The sequence below is a fragment of the Pan paniscus genome, chromosome 6 (genome assembly GCF_029289425.2).
Source record: "Pan paniscus chromosome 6, NHGRI_mPanPan1-v2.0_pri, whole genome shotgun sequence".
Taxonomy (NCBI): domain Eukaryota; kingdom Metazoa; phylum Chordata; class Mammalia; order Primates; family Hominidae; genus Pan; species Pan paniscus.
Genome location: NC_073255.2, coordinates 148,590,043 through 148,608,011, shown reverse-complemented (window position 1 = coordinate 148,608,011; position 17,969 = coordinate 148,590,043). Strand labels below are relative to the sequence as shown.

General features: G+C 40.5%; 1 protein-coding gene across 7 annotated transcripts in view; it reads left to right on the top strand.

Moving 5' to 3' along the window:
- The window catches only part of DOCK4 (dedicator of cytokinesis 4), a 471,214-nt gene that overhangs the window by 426,099 nt on the left and 27,146 nt on the right, over positions 1–17,969 (top strand). For all 7 annotated transcript variants that reach the window (XM_003811224.6, XM_008963612.4, XM_034964844.2 and 4 more), the window contains 6 exons: positions 1,557–1,705; positions 4,100–4,186; positions 5,995–6,099; positions 10,870–11,011; positions 12,399–12,565; positions 15,611–15,697. In XM_003811224.6, the coding sequence (XP_003811272.2) occupies positions 1,557–1,705; positions 4,100–4,186; positions 5,995–6,099; positions 10,870–11,011; positions 12,399–12,565; positions 15,611–15,697 (737 nt within the window). The remainder of the gene's footprint in view (positions 1–1,556; positions 1,706–4,099; positions 4,187–5,994; positions 6,100–10,869; positions 11,012–12,398; positions 12,566–15,610; positions 15,698–17,969) is intronic.

Below are 17,969 nucleotides of genomic sequence, written 5' to 3'. Positions count from 1 at the left end.
AATGTGGATAGGGAGCTTGGTAAGAACCAGATCATGAGCAACCTTCTCTGTCACTGTAGGAGGCCTAAATTTATTGTTTGAGCTACTGAGAGTCATGGACTGATTTTAACCAGGGAAGCAACATGATCATTTATTTGCATTGAAAGAAGTTCATATTGCTAACTGTGCAAACTGAATGGAGGGGGATAAGAGACTGCTGGCGGATTAGGAAAGCTTTCACAATAATAATTGAACCAGGAGATTGTATAAGCTCACCAAAGGTAATTGAAGAGAAAAAAGACCAGTGCCTGTGATAGGGGCCCTGGCCCTTCTTATTGCAACTATCTTTTTTACATGGAGATGGCCACATCATAGCATTATAACTCAGCATATTACTTTAGGGCTTTATGTGTAGTTACCCTAAAGGCAAATAAATGAAGAAAAGGAATTACCATTATTGATACCATCTTAAAAGCTGTCATTATGTCTTTTGAGAAACCTGAGGTGGAGTTAAATGGATTAATAACATAAGTATTTGTCCATTTTATTCAATTTAGTAATTGAGTAGGCTATTATGACATTATAGGAAAAATTATTATAGTCCTTTATCAGTGACAATTCTGGTTCCTATTCTTGATCTATTGGGCTATATTTACAGTTCAGGAAAAGGAGAGACCTGCAGAATGGCAAGTATCCTGTCAAATACACTATCTGCCAACCATACTTAAATCCATAGGTCACCTTTTCCACTTATGTGTATATGGAAAATCACCCCTTGTTTCTGCAGGAAATCCAACCATGCCAAGCATGTAATGATATCAGTATTCTTTACAGAAGATTTGTGGGGCCATCTGGGGCAAGGCAGTCATATCACACAGCCTGCAACGGTTCTTTCTCTCTCACACACACAAATACACCCACACACCCACCCACTCCCCCCACTCCTCATCCAGCACTTCCACCCTCTCCAATCCCTACCCTGTTGTTAGGTTTTTTTCTTTTTCTTTTTTTTTTTTTTTTTTTTTTTTGGTCTTCACTCAGCTCCTCTCTGGCTTCTTTGCCCCTTGTAAATTCTGCCTCCACTCTGAACCCCCTCCTCAACAGTTTCGATTTTTCAGCCCTTTATTATCCCAAAGAATTTGCCATTTTTTATTTCCTAAGCCTGCCCTTTGGGGGATGCTCATAGTCCCCAAGGAACTTACGAGTGAACTCTCTCAGCAAACAAAGGCCTGTCTCCCCACATCTTTGAACCAGCAACAGCATGATATCCTTACACATTTTGATTATGCTGTAGCATACAGACATTTTAGGGAAAACAAAAACAAAAGACAAAAACAGAAACGAAAATACAGGAAACAAAAGATGAAATACAGATCTCTGATTAGTCCAAGTCCATCATCCAGGGGAGGTCCTCGTTCATTACCCTACTGCTGCATATATTCTGGACATTTTTCTGCTATATCGCGAAATTTAGAAAATAGTATATTTTTTCCCCCAGTTTGTCGGAAACTGGCCACATTTGAGGGAATGTGGCTTGGGGTCCTGTCTCAATCATTGTCTTCTCACGTGACTTGCAGAAGCTGCATATACCCTCCTCTTATATGACGAGCTACTGGAATGGTCTGATCGGCCCCTCAGGGAGTTCCTGACCTACCCCATGCAAACAGAATGGCAGCGCAAAGAGCACCTGCACCTCACCATCATCCAGAACTTTGACAGAGGCAAAGTAAGTGGCCCTGCCCCGCCCGGGGTCCCTCCTGGGGTGATGGTGTTGATGTCCCTTTCCCTTTCATTTCTAGTTTATGAATGCCCACCTCCTTGAGCAGGGATCCTCACATTTTAATGTATATTAGAAACACCCAAAAGCTTGTTAAAATGCAGATTCCTAGGCGCCAGTCCTAGCCATTCTGATTCATTTTGATTCTGAATGAGCCATTCTGATTCGTGCCTTGTCTGGCATGAGGCTGGGGAATCTGTGATTTTAACAAGGACCCTAGGAGAGTCCAATGTGCATGACCTTTTCATTACACTTTGATAAACACCGATTTAGAGATTTTGATCCCCAGTAACATAGTCCATTCATGGCAGCTTTAGCAAAATACCCTAGACTGGGTAGCTTATAAACAACAGAAATTTATTTTTCACATTTCTGAAGGCTGAGAAGTTCAAGATCAAGGCCCTGGCAGATACAGTGTCTGGTGAGGGCCATCTTGCTGTATCTTCACATGGTGAAAGGGGCTGGCTAACTCTCTGGGGCCTCTTTTATAAGGGCACTAATGCCAATCGTGAGGGCTCTACCCTCATGACCTAATCACTTCCAAAGACCCCATTTCCTAATACCATCACCCTGGGGTTTAGGATTTCGACATATGAATTTGTCAGAGACCCAAACGTGCAGACCATAGCACGCAGATATTGTATTCTCTGAAAAACCATTATCATCCTTCACACTCTCCCGAAATTGGCATGCATTCTGCTCCATTATACTTTAAGGTAAAATATATGAAACTTAATTTGTTTAAAGAATTTTGTGGCATCCCATCATATACTTAAGAGATGCCTTGAGGTGTTGAAAAAACTTCACTGACTTCATAAAGCAATTCAGTACATCACCTCCCTCCACTTCCTACCCCTCTTCAAGGGCTTGTAGTACTCTTTTAAAAAATTCATGAATCTGACCGCCATTGTCTATTGGATTTGAACACTTGGATGCTTTGGTGGTACATGTCTTAGACTCAAATTTATCTTCCAGATTGCAAAGGTTAAACAGAAAATTAAAATACAACCAATGGCTGTAATTCTCTTACAAAATATAATTGGGTACACGAAGGAAATTGCTTCTTCCACATCTTCCTTTATTATTTATCTAGCTACACTGACATATCATTACATGAATACCAAAAGAAATGTTTTTGTGCCCTCCTGCTGTAAAGTTTCCACCTGTGGGATAAGGTGGTGCAAACTCTCTGAATTCATTTATTGGTCCATCCCCAGGAGTCTGTGCTAGATCAGGGGTTGCAAACCATGGTCCACAGGTCAAATGGCTCACTGTCTGTTTCTGTACAGCCCCAAAGCTACAAATCTCTTTTATGTTTTTAAATGGTTGAAAGAAATCAAAGGAATCATAACATTTTGGGACATGTGAAAATGATATGAAATGCACATTTTAGTGGCCCTAAATTCTTATTGGAACACAGCCATGCTTAATTGTGTCTATGGCTGCTTTGGTGCTATAACAGCAGAATTGAGTACAGCAGAGTTGTGACAAAAACTAAATGGTCCTCAAAGACTAAAGTTTTGACTTTCTGGCCCTTTGCAGAAAATGTTTGCTGACACCTATACTAGATTAAAGAATTTTTACATTTCTGCTGAGAGTAACCAACTTGGTTAGACCTCTCACAATTTGCAAGCACAACTAAGCCAAGCAAGGAATCCAGGGTACCAGTCACAGATAATTGGGCCTTAGGGGTCAGTGGTAATTCTCTCCTCTGCACTGAGGGCCTGTTTATATCCATCTACTCGGCCATTGTGGAACTGTAGTCATTTCAAGATGATTCTGGAATGACACCAGAAAATATAGTTCATGTACAATATATTAATGACTGTTGTGGTAGATTATCGTTTCCAGCATTCAAAGGATTTTTAATAATTTACATTTCAATTACATGGTGTTTTCAAGCTTGAAGTCTCAAGGTGTTTTATAAAGATTAAGAAGTGGACGGGCGCAGTGGCTCACACCTGTAACCCCAGCACTTTGGGAGGCCAAGGCGGGTGGGTCATGGGGTCAGGAGATCAAGACCATTCTGGCCAACATGGTGAAACCCCATCTCTACTAAAAATACAAGAATTAGCTGGGTGTGGTGGTGTGTGCCTGTAATCCCAGCTACTCAGGAGGCTGAAGCAGGAGAATCGCTTGAACTAGGGAGGCAGAGGTTGCAGTGAGCCAAGATGAGGCCACTGCACTCCAGCCTGGTGACAGAGTGAGACTCCATCTCAAAAAAAAAAAAAAAAGATTAAGGAGTAAGGCTTGGTGCTCTGAAAGCACTCATGTTCTGACTTTTGGGTAGAAGTAAGTGGATATTGTCAGATGGTTCCATTGATCTCATTCATTTGTCCACAGTGTTGGGAGAATGGCATTATCTTGTGCCGGAAGATTGCAGAGCAGTATGAGAGTTATTATGACTACAGAAACCTGAGCAAGATGCGGGTAAGGTGCCTGGATGCATCCTGATCAGGCCATAGCCTCCCTTTGTGATTAGCTTTCCAGTGTGGTTCTATGAAATTAACTTTGTGGTCTTGCAGAAACCTTTTTTAAGATAAATCCTCTGAAGCATACTTAGCTATTTATATAGAGAAATAGCAAATTAATTTGTGTAATGCTTTTATTTAATATAAAAAAGTGAGCACTTGATCTGTTTTAAATACCACATGTGAAATATACAATCTAATCCAGGATTAACACTTTTAGTTTATTGTGGAAAATCTCCACCCTGTTTGAAGAGTTTCCACTTACACATAAGTTTCTGTAACAATATACCATTCTTAGTCCCATAATCTGCAAATCTGTAGGAATAGCTGACCTATTTCTAAATAATTTAGGGCCAAATTCTGTAGGTGTCACCTCTCTTTAGCTTCAGCAATGTGTTTTTATTTGCTGGACTTAGATCGATGTTTCAGTACCTAAGAGCTCAAGGAGTTGAGTATTCTGTTTCTCTGAACCAAATGTTTTATATCTGCTTTGCTCTTAGGTTCAAACAAGTCCTCCTTGCCCTCCAAGTCCTTACTCTTGAGCAACATGAACGTTTGTGTCATCTTGTAATACACAAGATCCTGCTGAGTGCTTCAGTTCTTCAGGGTTTCTAAAATAGGATCATCAGTTTTTATACATTAAAAAAAAGATTACAATATTGCCTTTTAATTTTGAGATAGCCATTTAAGAGATAATACCATAAACCTGTAACAGCTCATAAAATCCCTTATATCCCAACAAGGAATTTATTCAACTGGCAGGAACTGACTCTGTCCTTTTGGCACAGTATTTCATGTCAGCAGTTCATCGATACTTCTCCTAACATGAAAACGAAAGAGAAAAAGCTTGTTTTAACTTCAGTCCATCATGTTGACTCTGGCAGGCACTGCAGTTTTATATGAAAACATTGCTGTTCATCTCTTGGCATCCTGTCCCTGTAACAGAAGCGAGGTGATGATGTTTACTTGTGAGAGCCCTTGGGTGCCATAGTCACTAAGATTTTTATAAACCCAAAGCATTACACTTCATGCCAACTGCTCTTTGGGGTGCTGTTACTAGAGGGGGGATAGAGGGGGAATCTTTAAGTGTAATATTAGTCTTTCTCTGGAAACCCTGGGGATGATAATACCATGAATGGGAAACCATAAGCTTTATATGCTTCATAGTTTCAACATTGTCAGGCGCACTTAAGAGCTTTCAGCCCAGACAACACTTTGCACTGTGGGTCTCCTTTGGTTTGGTTTGTTGTTTTATCCTTGCCCAACCTGTGCAAGATTGCACCTTCCAAATGTCCTGAATTACCATGTGCCAGGTGGAGGCAAACCCACAGGTAAGTACATCTGGCACAAGAATTCTCTAGAAAAGTTTTGCCTCTAATAATTCATGTTAATTTCTACTTGATTGTGAAGAAAATATTTTTCTTGATAGACTACATGCATAGAAATAATTTTTCTCTGGGGATAACATGTGATAATACACTTGATCCTTTAAAGCAGGGGTCAGCAAACTACAGCCTGTGGGCCTAGCAGAATTAAGTAGTTGTGAAGAGACGATATGGCCTGCAAAATGTGAAATAGTCTCTGGACATTTATAGAGGAAATTTGCCAATCCCCGACTTAAAGCATCAAAAAGAAAGTCAAACTTTCTTTCCAGCAAACTCAATTAAAATAAAGTTCTCCTTTATGTCAAAGAGAAATCTTATTCTATAAATTTGATAGAACCGAAAGATGAGATAAAATGCTTAGAATGTTTCCTGTGCTTTCTAGATGATGGAAGCCTCTTTGTATGACAAAATTATGGACCAGCAACGTCTTGAACCAGAGTTCTTCAGAGTTGGATTTTATGGAAAAAAATTTCCATTTTTCTTAAGAGTAAGTAATATACTATTTAATTTGCTTTCATAGTTCTCATATAGATATCCCAATCAAGAAAACTAAGATGTTAATGACATTTTATATGACAGGTAATAATATGCATGAGACTTTTTTTAAACTTTTACTTTGCAGACACTATATTAATCTAGAATGCCTTGTTTAAATAATTTCCGAGATAGCAATCAACCCCTTCCTAAATTTGGTATATTTTGTGAGCAATCTTTGATAATTATAGTTTCCCTTGTCTGATACCCACTATTTTAATTCAGTCTGCAATTTCCATCAAGTTAGTATTAGAAAAAAAATGGTGGGGCACTGCAGGAGGCTTGGAGTTGCAGAGTATCGAAAGCAATGGAGTTTCACATCATGTGAAAACCCTACCTCCAGCACCATGTAAAGAGTGTTGTTTGGCCATTTTGATGAATTTGTAAAAAGATAAATGTCACCCAGCAAAGAGACCCAATTTATTGCTAGTATAAACTCCATTTCTACAAAGAGAAAACTTTTAGACATTCTAAGACACCTATAAGATAATAAAATATTCAACTCCATTCTTCTCATTTTTCACATTCTGCCCAGTAGTGTCTTCTATGCTTGAATATTTATTGAATACTTCAGTATATACACCTTCCTTGTAGAAAAACATTGCTTAAAAGAGCAAATGTAATTCCCCAAGCAACTAAGGAAAGGTATCTGGGATAGTTTATAAAATTGAATCAATTGTTACAACTTTAGTTCTCAATATAGAAATATTTTGATGTTTGTGTTTACCTAAATCTTGCCTGTCAGCACATATGACAGAATACTAGGATGGGTGTACTTGGAGAAGAAGAGAAAGATTTCACTTTATTGTTTAATAATCATTATCTGCCTTTCAGAATGAAAAAGACAGATAGGTAGATCCCAAAATATCCAATACAGGTTCATTTTAGTATCACATGGAACAAATGTTTTCTTTAGTCAGTTGAAATGACCATGCATTTGGGTGCTACACAGACATAATGTGAAATCTCCTTGTTGCATTAAAAGAGACTCCACACAGTGTAGTGGGCGGTCACAAAGCTGACTTTGCAGGTGGGCCTGCCTAAAACTGGAGGAAATCTTGATTCCTGATCAAAAACAGCAGCAAGTGGGCACAGTGGCACACTGTAATCCCAAAAACTTGGGAGGCTGAGATAGGAGTATCACTTGAGCACAGTTCCAGACCACTCTGGACAACAGAGCAAGACCCCCAGAAAATGAAAAGTAAAAAATGGCAAAGTCAGAATACATGTTGAATTTAAAAGACTACGTTTTGGAGGTATAGCTGATCCCAAGCTGTTATGAGCAACCCCCTAAGGACTGCAGATGGCCTGGATCCAGGTTCCGAGTAGCGCAGCAGACAATCTAGAGCTATAGCCACACAGAGGGCTGGGGATTGCGCAGCAGGGTCTAGACACGACCCTGCCACAGTAGGTCGTCTCCCTCTGTTGGCACAAACAGACATGACATTGTTGGCAGAGTCATGTCTGAAAGATTATAATTAAAAGTATAAAGTTTTAAAAAATTAGAAGTAGTTTAAGAGTCATAATTTTAAAGAGGGTTTAGCAAATTGGAAAACTGCATTAGCAAATAGAATAAATTTTGTTAAAAAGTCAATTAGAATAAATCAATCTTCGATATCATTCTTCTTTTAAAAATAGCTTTCCTGGGTATAAATGGCATTTGCTTCACAATGAAAGAGAAGGGTCCCCCTCTGTTGGTTTCTAAAGGGCACTACACTCTTCAGAATCCTGGAGCCTGACCTTTTTTTTAAGGAATCAGATTCTAGTCTGTTCTTGGATTTAAAAGCAAACAAATATCAACATTAAAAAACATCCTTTTGGCCAGGCACAGTGGCTCACACCTGTAATCCCAGCACTTTGGGAGGCCAAGGCAAGAGAATTGCTTGAGGCCAGAAGTCTTTTGTCGTTTGATCAATTTCCAAGATAATTTTTAGCACTCAAATACATTTATCCACTTTTATGATCTAAGTAGGGATTTTTCCCCTCATGGAAAACAGGTTATTTAGCTGGGCACGGTAGCTCATGCCTGTAATTGCAGCACTTTGGGAGGCCAAGGCCAGAGGATCACTTGAGCCCAGGAGTTCAAGACCAGCCTGGGCAACATAGTGAGACCCCATCTCTACTAAAAGTTAAAAAAAATTGCCGGGTTTGGTGGCGTGCGCCTGTGGTTCCAGTTTCTTAGGAGGCTGAGGCAGGAGGATTGCTTGAGCTCAGGAGTCAAAGCTTCAGTAAGCTGTGATTGAGCCACTGCACTCCAGCCTGGGTGACAGTGAGACCCTGTCTCCAAAAAAAAACAAAACAAAACAAAATGGGTTATTTAAAGAATATTAACGCAGAAGTTCTACTTCTATATACATGCTTAAGAAAATTGAAAATATATATTTACACAAATACTTGTATCTGAATCGTCATAGCAGCATTATTCATAATAGCCAAAATGTAGAAACTGCCCAAATATCTATTAACTGATGAATGGGTAAACAAAACACAGCATATCTATGCAATGATACTCAGCAATAAAAAGAAAGGAAATACTTATATGTGCTACAAAATGGATGAACTTTAAAAATACTATGTTAAGTAAAAGCTAGTCACAAAAGGCCAGCACATTGTATAATTCCATAATAGGCAAATCCATAGAAACAAAAAGTAGTTTTGTGACTGGCTGGAGGAAGAGGAAAATAGGAAGTAACTGCTAGTTAGTATAGGGTTTCTTTTTGACATGAGGAAAAGATTCTGAAATTAAATTTTGTTAATGTTTGCACAACTCTATAAATATACTAAAAACCACTGAATTGCACATTTTTAAAAGGTGGATTTTGTTGTATGTGAATTATATCTCAATAAATCTATGTGTTTTTTTAGAAAAAAAAGAGTACTGATAAGGAAGATGCTTTATTTCTTAGAGACCCAAATATCAGACCCAAAATTTCATTTTATTTTAAAATGGCTTCTTAATACCATTGAATGCCTGTATTCTTAGAGCAAATGCCCCGATTTTTACAAACTGTCATATATAAGCATTGTTTGTTTTAAAATATATTTCATTTACTAGGATATTCAAATATTTATTTGGGGGCTCCTGTAATAGGCAGAGAGGGATGTATTGTCTTTTATTTTACCAAGCAAATTAATTATCTTTTGAGTAGAATTTTTAAAATACAGCATCAGAAATTGTAACTTTTATCTATAAAGTTTTAAATCTAGAATTGTATGGGGTCCACAATTATAGGTAGAGCCTGCCCTAACCTTGTGTTTTTCAAAAGATCATGATTTATTTAGGGGTTTGTGGGGAACCAAGGTAGGTTATCCAGCCCAGTTCCTGCTGTATTTCCTCTACCTGCCTGCAGCTGCCCTTTCCCTGTGGAAGAACTGAGCCTCTGCCCATGACTTGTTTCTCACTCCCTCTCTGTGGCCTGGAGTCCCTCTTTATGGCATTTTACATAAGAACCTCATAGAGCGGAAAAACACGGAAAACCTTGGACCTCAGCTCCTCTAGGCCCCAAACTGATCTCCCCTTAACTTGAAGATCTCCAGGGCCTGAGATCCCACAAGTTTTCCTGGTCTTGGTAGCTCCTAGGTGTTTTTCCTGCATACACTAGGCCATGTTCAGAGTAGAAAGAGCCCAGAGTTTGGACTCAGACCAGAATTTCAATCTAGTACACGTGGACAAAGTATTTCAAGACATTAAGCCATGGCCAGGCGTGGTGGCTCACACCTGTAATCCCAGCACTTTGGGAGGCCGAGACAGGCAGATCACCTGAGGCCAGGAGTTCAAGGCCAGCCTGGCCAACACAGTGAAACCCCATCTCTACTAAAAATATAAAAATTAGCTGGGCATGGTAGTGCACACCTGTCATTCCAGCTACTCGGGAGGCTGAAGCAGAAGAATTGCTTGAAGTTGGGAGACGGAGGTTGCAGTAAGCTGAGATCATACCACTGCATGCCAGCCGGGGCAACAGAGTGAGACTCCATCTTAAAAAAAAAAAAAGACTTTAAGCCCTGGTTCCCCAATTATAAAATGGGGTGTTGTAGGGGGCACTGACTACCTCTCAAGCTTATATGAGTTAAATAAGACATGCAGTGTGCTTCATCAATGACTGTGCTCAATTACAACTTCATTATCATTAAAATGTCAGAGATCCGTCATATCTAATCAGATCATTCAGGTACTTTTTGGAAACCTTCCCATCTTTCCAGCTGTCTTAACCTACCTCAGAAATAACCTTCACCATTCTTAACTGAAGGAGAGCATCATGAACGGCAGAATACTCACTCACACGCACACACACACACAAACACACAAACAAAAAGCAGACAACAAATTTACTTTTCCTCCAAACTGTGAAATTACTCACATGAATTTGATATGTACTTTATAAAAATAATCTTTACACATGTGCTTATTAACATTTAGAGGGATACAATTGTTTTGTTTTCATATTTTGGTGCTCTGAGAATCCACCTCTTTGCACCTCATGCAAGTGAACCGGGAAGAGTGAGGCATTCTATTGGGCCTTATTAAATGCAGTAGAGAGTGAACTCATGATCTTTATCTGCATTTTTAACAATTGGGCAAACTTCAGATTGTTCCAGCGTATTTTTTGTTATAGTGTCTTGGTATGGGGCATGTGGTCAGTTACTGCCAGTGTCATGTTTTTTGGCTCTGTCTGTAATCCACTCAGTTATATAGCCCTAATTTCTTTTTTGCTTTCATCTCCAGAATAAGGAGTTTGTGTGTCGAGGGCATGACTACGAGAGGCTGGAAGCCTTCCAACAGAGAATGCTGAACGAGTTCCCCCACGCCATCGCCATGCAGCACGCCAACCAGCCCGATGAGACCATCTTCCAGGCAGAAGCTCAGTGTATCCGCACCTGCAAGGGCTGGACTCAGTGAGATTGCACTGGCTCTTAGCTGCAGAGCATTTTCATGCAAGGTTGTTCAGCCACCAGTCCCTTTTCAATAGCCACATCCTTACTGCTCCCTCTTTCCCATCATCTTAATTTTAGCTTAACTCCTTCTGAATAGAACTTAATTGTTCTATTTATTACGATGATGTCAGTTGAAAGAACTCTCTTGAAAGAATTTTTCCCTTTTAATTAAACCTCTTGTATAGCTCAACCCTGCCTTTAAAGCTTTTTTTTAGTGATATCCTTTAGAATAATCTTCCTTTGACATATCCTGTGGAAACTGCTTAAGTTCAAGAAAATCATAGTATTGTGTTTACTGGCACATATTATTCACCCCTCCCCCCACCCTGATTATGTGTATTCTAGAATGAGGAATGGAAGAGAAAGAGCTACTCCAGTATCTTTTGGGGGCTTTTAGCTATGGCATCCTGAACAGCCTTTAATCATTGCTGTATAATTCATGCTCTTATTGTCTAAACACAAACAACTGAGCTGAAATTATATAGGTGTTAGAGACAAAGGCAGTTCACCCCAGCACTCTTTTCTGAACCCCTCTGCCTTTTCCTGAACCTGATGGTCTTAAAAAACACTTTTAAAACTTCCACTGACAATTATGAATACCATTTCAAAGCAGAAACCAAAATGCAAGACATGCAAGAAAGTACATAGGAAAAATATTTTGCTATCTTTCTTTAAATAAGAAGAGAAGGAGGTAAATATACAAGTTAATATGATACTCCTTTAATGTAATTTTTAAAAATATAAACTATAACTAAACACCCTGCATATGAATACAAGATTTGGGACAGCAGTTATCACAGATGTGGGAAGGCTAGGGACACAGATAATCACACAGATAAATGTAAGTCATCGTCAGTGTTCTAGTTTCTGTCTTTGGTCGTGGTTGCATAGATATTTACATGTTATTATAAGCAAACAATAAATTTAAATGTGTCATGCACAGACTAATAGATGTCTCATGAACAAGGATTAGGATTATCCTAATTCTGAGTACCTAAGGCCCAAACCATTCCCATCTACCTACACACACACACACACAAAAATTAGTGATATCTAAATTCATAGGTCATGAAAATTTCAAGTCATGGAAATTTCAAGCTGATACTTCACCTACCTAGAACTAGTTCAAGACCTGTAGTTTGAGAAGTGATTTGCTAGAACTGAGTTCTTGGCATCTTCTTGGTAATTTTTTTAATGACTTCAACTGAAATGGAAACAGAAGATTGTTACCCATCCTCTTCTCTCTGCCATAGCTCAGCCCAAGCCAGACTTCCATTGAGTTTGCCAAGTCAGGTTCTCTCCTTGACTCTTTAATCCTAGATTTGCAGATATATGCTGTGACTCCCATTCCAGAGAGCCAGGAGGTCCTGCAGAGAGAGGGTGTTCCGGACAACATCAAAAGCTTCTATAAAGTGAATCACATCTGGAAATTCCGCTATGACCGACCATTTCACAAAGGCACAAAAGATAAAGAGAATGAATTCAAGGTACCATGCAATTCTTATTACATGCTAACTCCTCAGATAGACTGCGAGCCCCTTGGGGCACAGCCCTTGGTAAATATTTACTCAGAATAGTGTCAAGTGACAGAAACAGAAGGGACTATATAAATCATTTAGTCTAGTGGTTCTGCAGCTCCGCGTGCATCAGAGTGACATGGAGTGCTCCCTAACCAAGCAGATTTCTGGTGCCCAGCTCAGGAATTCTGACTCAGTTGGTCTGGGAGGAGGTCCTAAAATCAGCTTTTTTGTAACAGTTCTAATGCTGGTGGTTCTTAGACCAGTCTTTGAGAACTCCTGGCTGAAGTCAGTCCTCTTATTCATTTATGTTGAACCAATTGTGGGAATCTTGGGATGTTTATTTTCACGTAAAGTTCAATAAATAAAGAATACATAATGAACAGAGAAAAGGAGTTCCTGAAGACAGAGAACAGTTGGGTAGACTGCTGGTACGTTGGGTAAGTTATGTGCCATCTTTGCTGCTTGTTCTTGTTAGAACAGTGTGTAATCAGAACTTCTCAGGACTCCGAGTAAAACCAAATTTTGGATTCTTTGTGTGTGTTGAGTTCTCTGCTCTCAGTAGTTCCAACACGCCTTCCTACTTCAGCACCCTCAGCCAGAAAGGGACAAGGTTTCTCATAGCCCCACTGCAGAAAAGAGGCAAGATTGTTCAGTAGATAGAGTCTGCCCCTTTCTTTGCAAACAATGACATAGTGACACCCCCCCAGTTAGTATTTCATATCTAAACAAAGAATGCAAAATTAGCTTATTTTTGTGAGTTAATTGGCTTAGCATTTTTCATCACAGATGTTCCCTGCTTAAGCTAGGAAATGTGCTCCTAACACGATTGTCTCATGTTAACTCACTTGGTCAGCTCTGCCGGTGTCAGTTCCCAGTACTCCCCGAAGTATTTCCAGGGATCATTCACAACCGAGAGGAGATCAGAAGGGGAAGGTTTTGCAGAGTTATGACAGGATTGAATAAAGAGCAGTCCCTTGTGCCCAGAGATTTGATGGGCTAAATATCAAGGCAAGGAGGCCACTGGAAAACAACAATGGGATAGTATTGAAAAGATCCATGATCATGTTCTTGTTTTTTCTGGAAACTTATTCTTTGTGCCTTCCAAAATCAATTAAAGAAGATATAGCTAGTTGATGATATAGTTCTTCTTGCAGTTGCTTTTAGTGAAAACATAGTCAGAAATCACTGAAATCAGGCAATTGACTTGTTCAAAGTCACCGTCTAGTTACCGGTAGCTCCAGTCCTAGAACTCACATTTTCTGCCTCCTTCTCCATTGTTTTTTCCACCGTACTACATTTCCTTGTGGCTGTCACTTTAAATCTGTATCAGTGGTGCAGCAATCTCCCTAAAAAATAATAATAAATAAATCTGGCTCCTGATTCCTCTGCTTTATAGCCCTCAGAATCTGGCTCCAAACCGCCCTCCAGAAGCCTCATCTCCACCACAACCCACTCACCCCTCCTCCCTCTCAGCCTCCGCGACACTCAGCTTCTCTCTTCCTCTCCCGCCAAGCCCTTTCGCAAGCCGCTCCTCCTGCCAGCGCTGCTACCCCCACTCTCCTCCTGGCAAACTCCTACTCACTCCTCAGAATGCAGCTCACGCGTCGCCCCCTCTGAGAACTGCTGTCCTCCTCCCCCAGGCTGGCGTGTGTGCCTGCATCCCCCTCTGTTGGCCCCCAGAGCCTTGAACATCCCTTTCTCTTCACTCTGAGCTCTTATTCATCTGCTTACCTCCCTGTCACCACCAGAACACTGCGAGCTCTTGTCACAGGATCTCTGCCCTATTCATCTCGGCACAGCTTGGCTGGCTCAAAGAAACTCTTCCATTTTTTTTTGTTGTTGTGGTTTGAGTAAATGGCACTATTTCAGGAATTTTGTAAAGTGTATTATCCTCTTGGGAATACACTTGGTTTAAGTAAGAAAGATGAGGCGTAGATACTAAAACCTGGTTGACAAAAAAGAAACGTGTCATCAACAGCAGCTCATACCAAAGGCAGCATGGTTTCACATGTCCTGGGGTTGCTCGTCCCGGCCAGAGGAAGCCCTGGCTCTAAAATACAGATTTGCCTCTATTAACAGCAGTTCAAACAAGCACAAGAAAATGTGGCACCGTAGATTTAGCAACTGACGAGGAGTCAGAGGTCCTAGTGGGTAGGTTCTAATGCTGGCTCTATCGGTAGTGTAGCTTTTGAGCAAGTCACATTGCTGCTTTAAGACCTAGTGTCTTCAAAAAAAAAAGTAATTTTTTCGAGACGGAGTCTCGCTCTGTTGCCCAGGCTGGAGTGCAGTGGGGCGATCTCGGCTCACTGCAAGCTCCACCTCCCAAGTTCACGCCATTCTCCTGCCTCAGCCTCCCAAGTAGCTGGGACTACAGGTGCCCGCCACCACGCCCGGTTAATTTTTTTGTATTTTTAGCAGAGACGCAGTTTCACCATATTAGCCAGGATGGTCTTGATCTCCTGACCTCATGATCTGCCTGCCTCGGCCTCCCAAAGTGCTGGGATTACAGGCGTGAGCCACCGTGCCCGGCTGTGTCCTCATCCTTAACATAGATCATGCTGTGTGGTTCCTAAAGCCTTTGCTTCCCTTAGGACTCTGTTATTCTAATCTTACGTTGACAGGCTGATACATTGACTGGCTGACCCTTCTAGATATAAGTGGTTAGATGTTAAGGAGTGAAGAGAGTTTGAATTAGAATTTTGGAGAAATAGCAAAGAAAATAACATGATATAGCCTATTTTTGTATTTTTAAGCTTGCTGTTTGAAGTAGGAGCTCATTTATTCCACATGGAAAAAAGTTTGATGACATACAGTGGAATTGTTAAAATCAGCTTCAGCAGTCTCTCACTGTGATAGTTTCATGAGTGCTTGAATGAAGACTAAAGAAAGGCTGACAGGAATAAGCAAAGCCTGGTAACAGTGACCGACAAACACTAGTCATGGAAGTAGCTAGAAAGAAGGACAACTTGGGAGACTTAATGTGTTTTGTGTTTTGTGTTTTGTGTTTTGTAGAGTCTCTGGGTGGAGAGAACGTCATTATACTTGGTGCAGAGTTTGCCTGGCATCTCTCGCTGGTTTGAAGTGGAAAAGCGTGAAGTGGTAAGGATCAGAGCTTATTCTCAAGCACTTTCTCATCACAGTTGTTCACTTGGAGTTGTGCCGTATATTCATTACTTCTCCTTTGACCCAGATTCTCTGGAAGCACTCATAGTAAAATAGTGAATGTTTATGGTCTTGACCGCTATTACCAAGGCTGAGAAGGTGAATATTAATATTATCCTAATGTGTCCAGATGGAGGGATTCCTTGAAAACAACTCAATTTGCTACATGTAAAAAAACTATTCAGGCCCTTGAGTTAGAAGACTTGGAATTCCAGCTCTCCTAATTACTATAGCTGTATGACCTTCAGTGCTTAGTGTATCATACCAGTGCTAATACTACCTGCTTTATCTTATTTAATCATCATATCAAAGCTATGAGGTATATATTCTTATTCCTGGCTTTGCAATTTTTGACAAGAGGTCAAAATACTTTGCCAAAGATCACATAGCAAGATGTTGAAGAGAGACTCCAACCCAGATATTTCTGATTCCAAAGCCAATTATATTACTCTCTTCTAGCAGTAGGTTTCTTACAGGCTGAAGGAGGCTAATGTCAAGTCTCTGCACAGTGCCCGATGCACAGTAAGTCCCTGTTGTTACAGTTCCCAGTAGAAAGGATGGCAGCGTATTAGTCTCACTGAGCAGTCCTGGGTGGAGCACCCACTGTAGATCAGTGGGTGCCACTGTAGAACCTGGTAACCACAGCTCTCAAGAGCCCTCCGGTTGTAAAATGTGACCCCAGCTCCAGGCCCCAGTTGTGGAGAGCAGGGAGAGCAGCAGCTGAAGGCAGCCACATCCAGGGTGGGATCCCACCCAGCTGTCTGTGCTGTTCTTCCAGCGACAGCACCTCGATGTCAGCCATAGCCCTGCAGTCTCACAGCCTCCCTTGCTACATCCATTATAGCCATTTATTAACTTTATTTCACTTAGTGTGAATGTTCATTTGTTTCACTGCAGAAATAATAATGTGTTTGTTTTTGAGCCTGGGTCTCACCCTTTCATTGCCATAGTTCTCTGATAGGAAGTGTGCCAATTGTGCAAATATAATGTAATTCATACCTTATTTAGGTCACAAGCCTATTCTGTCAATCCAGAAGAAAGAACAGCTCCTGACCAAATTGTTTTTCAAGAATTGTTTGTCTTACCTGGAATGTCTCAGCATTGAAACTACTCTCAGCCTATCATGTTCAATTAAGCTAAGGATTTAAAAATTAAAATTGAACTCTATTCAGCAGATTACATCAGTACAGTTGTATTCTTGTCCAGTCTGAGGTCCAGAGTCCCCAAAAGCTGGCTGCTTACATGTTGTGCCCTGGTACCTTCCATGGAAGTGGGGAGACTGCTAAACGCAGTGCTCAAAAAGTCTTATTATGCTTCCCGCTGAATGGCATGGGTCCAACTTGTAGAAGTGTTTTTAGTCATCCATGCTGCATTAATGATTCAGAGAGCCTTTAGCTACTTACTACCCAGAGCATTAAATCCTGTGAAGTCTCATCAATGGTCCTAGCCCTTGGAAATGTCATATACACATACAATGCTAATAAAAAATAGCATGCTGATAATGATAAAAGGAGCATTACTAAACACAACCTTTCAAACATCAGCTGCCTACTTTATTAGAATATGTAATCTTACGTTCTGTCAAATGGAACAAATCAAATTCAGCTGTTTTGTTCCCTGAACACAGCCCACTCTTAACAGCTTTTGTGTTTTTCTCTTGTTCTTGCTGCCTAGAATGTCCCCACTGTCGATTAAAGCTATTGGTTTCCTGGTTTAACTCCTAGTGTAGAAGGTCTTCAAGAACAGGGACAGGTAGTAGGTGCTCAATACAAATACATCACGTTGAATTGAAATTCCTCATCTGCAGATGTCAGCATCTGAAAACCAAGAGATGTTTTCATTTGTTCGGCTCCAAAGCTCATTTGCTAATAATACACCCAAGCTTTTCTAATGCAAGTCCATTTATTAACTTTATTTCACTTAGTGTGAATGTTCATGTGTTTCACTGTAGAAATATTATATTTCCTTTTTGTTTTTGAGACTGGGTCTTGCTCTGTCGCCCAGGCTGGAGTGCAGTGATATGATCATGGCTCACTGCAGCCTTGACCTCCCGGGCTCAAGTGATCCTCCCACCTCAGCCTCCCAAGTAGCTGGGACCACAAGCATGTGCCATCACAACTGGCTAATTTTCTGATTTGTTGTAGAGATGAGGTGTCACGATGTTGCTCAGGCTAGTCTTGAGCTCCTGGGCTGAAACAGTCCTCTAGCC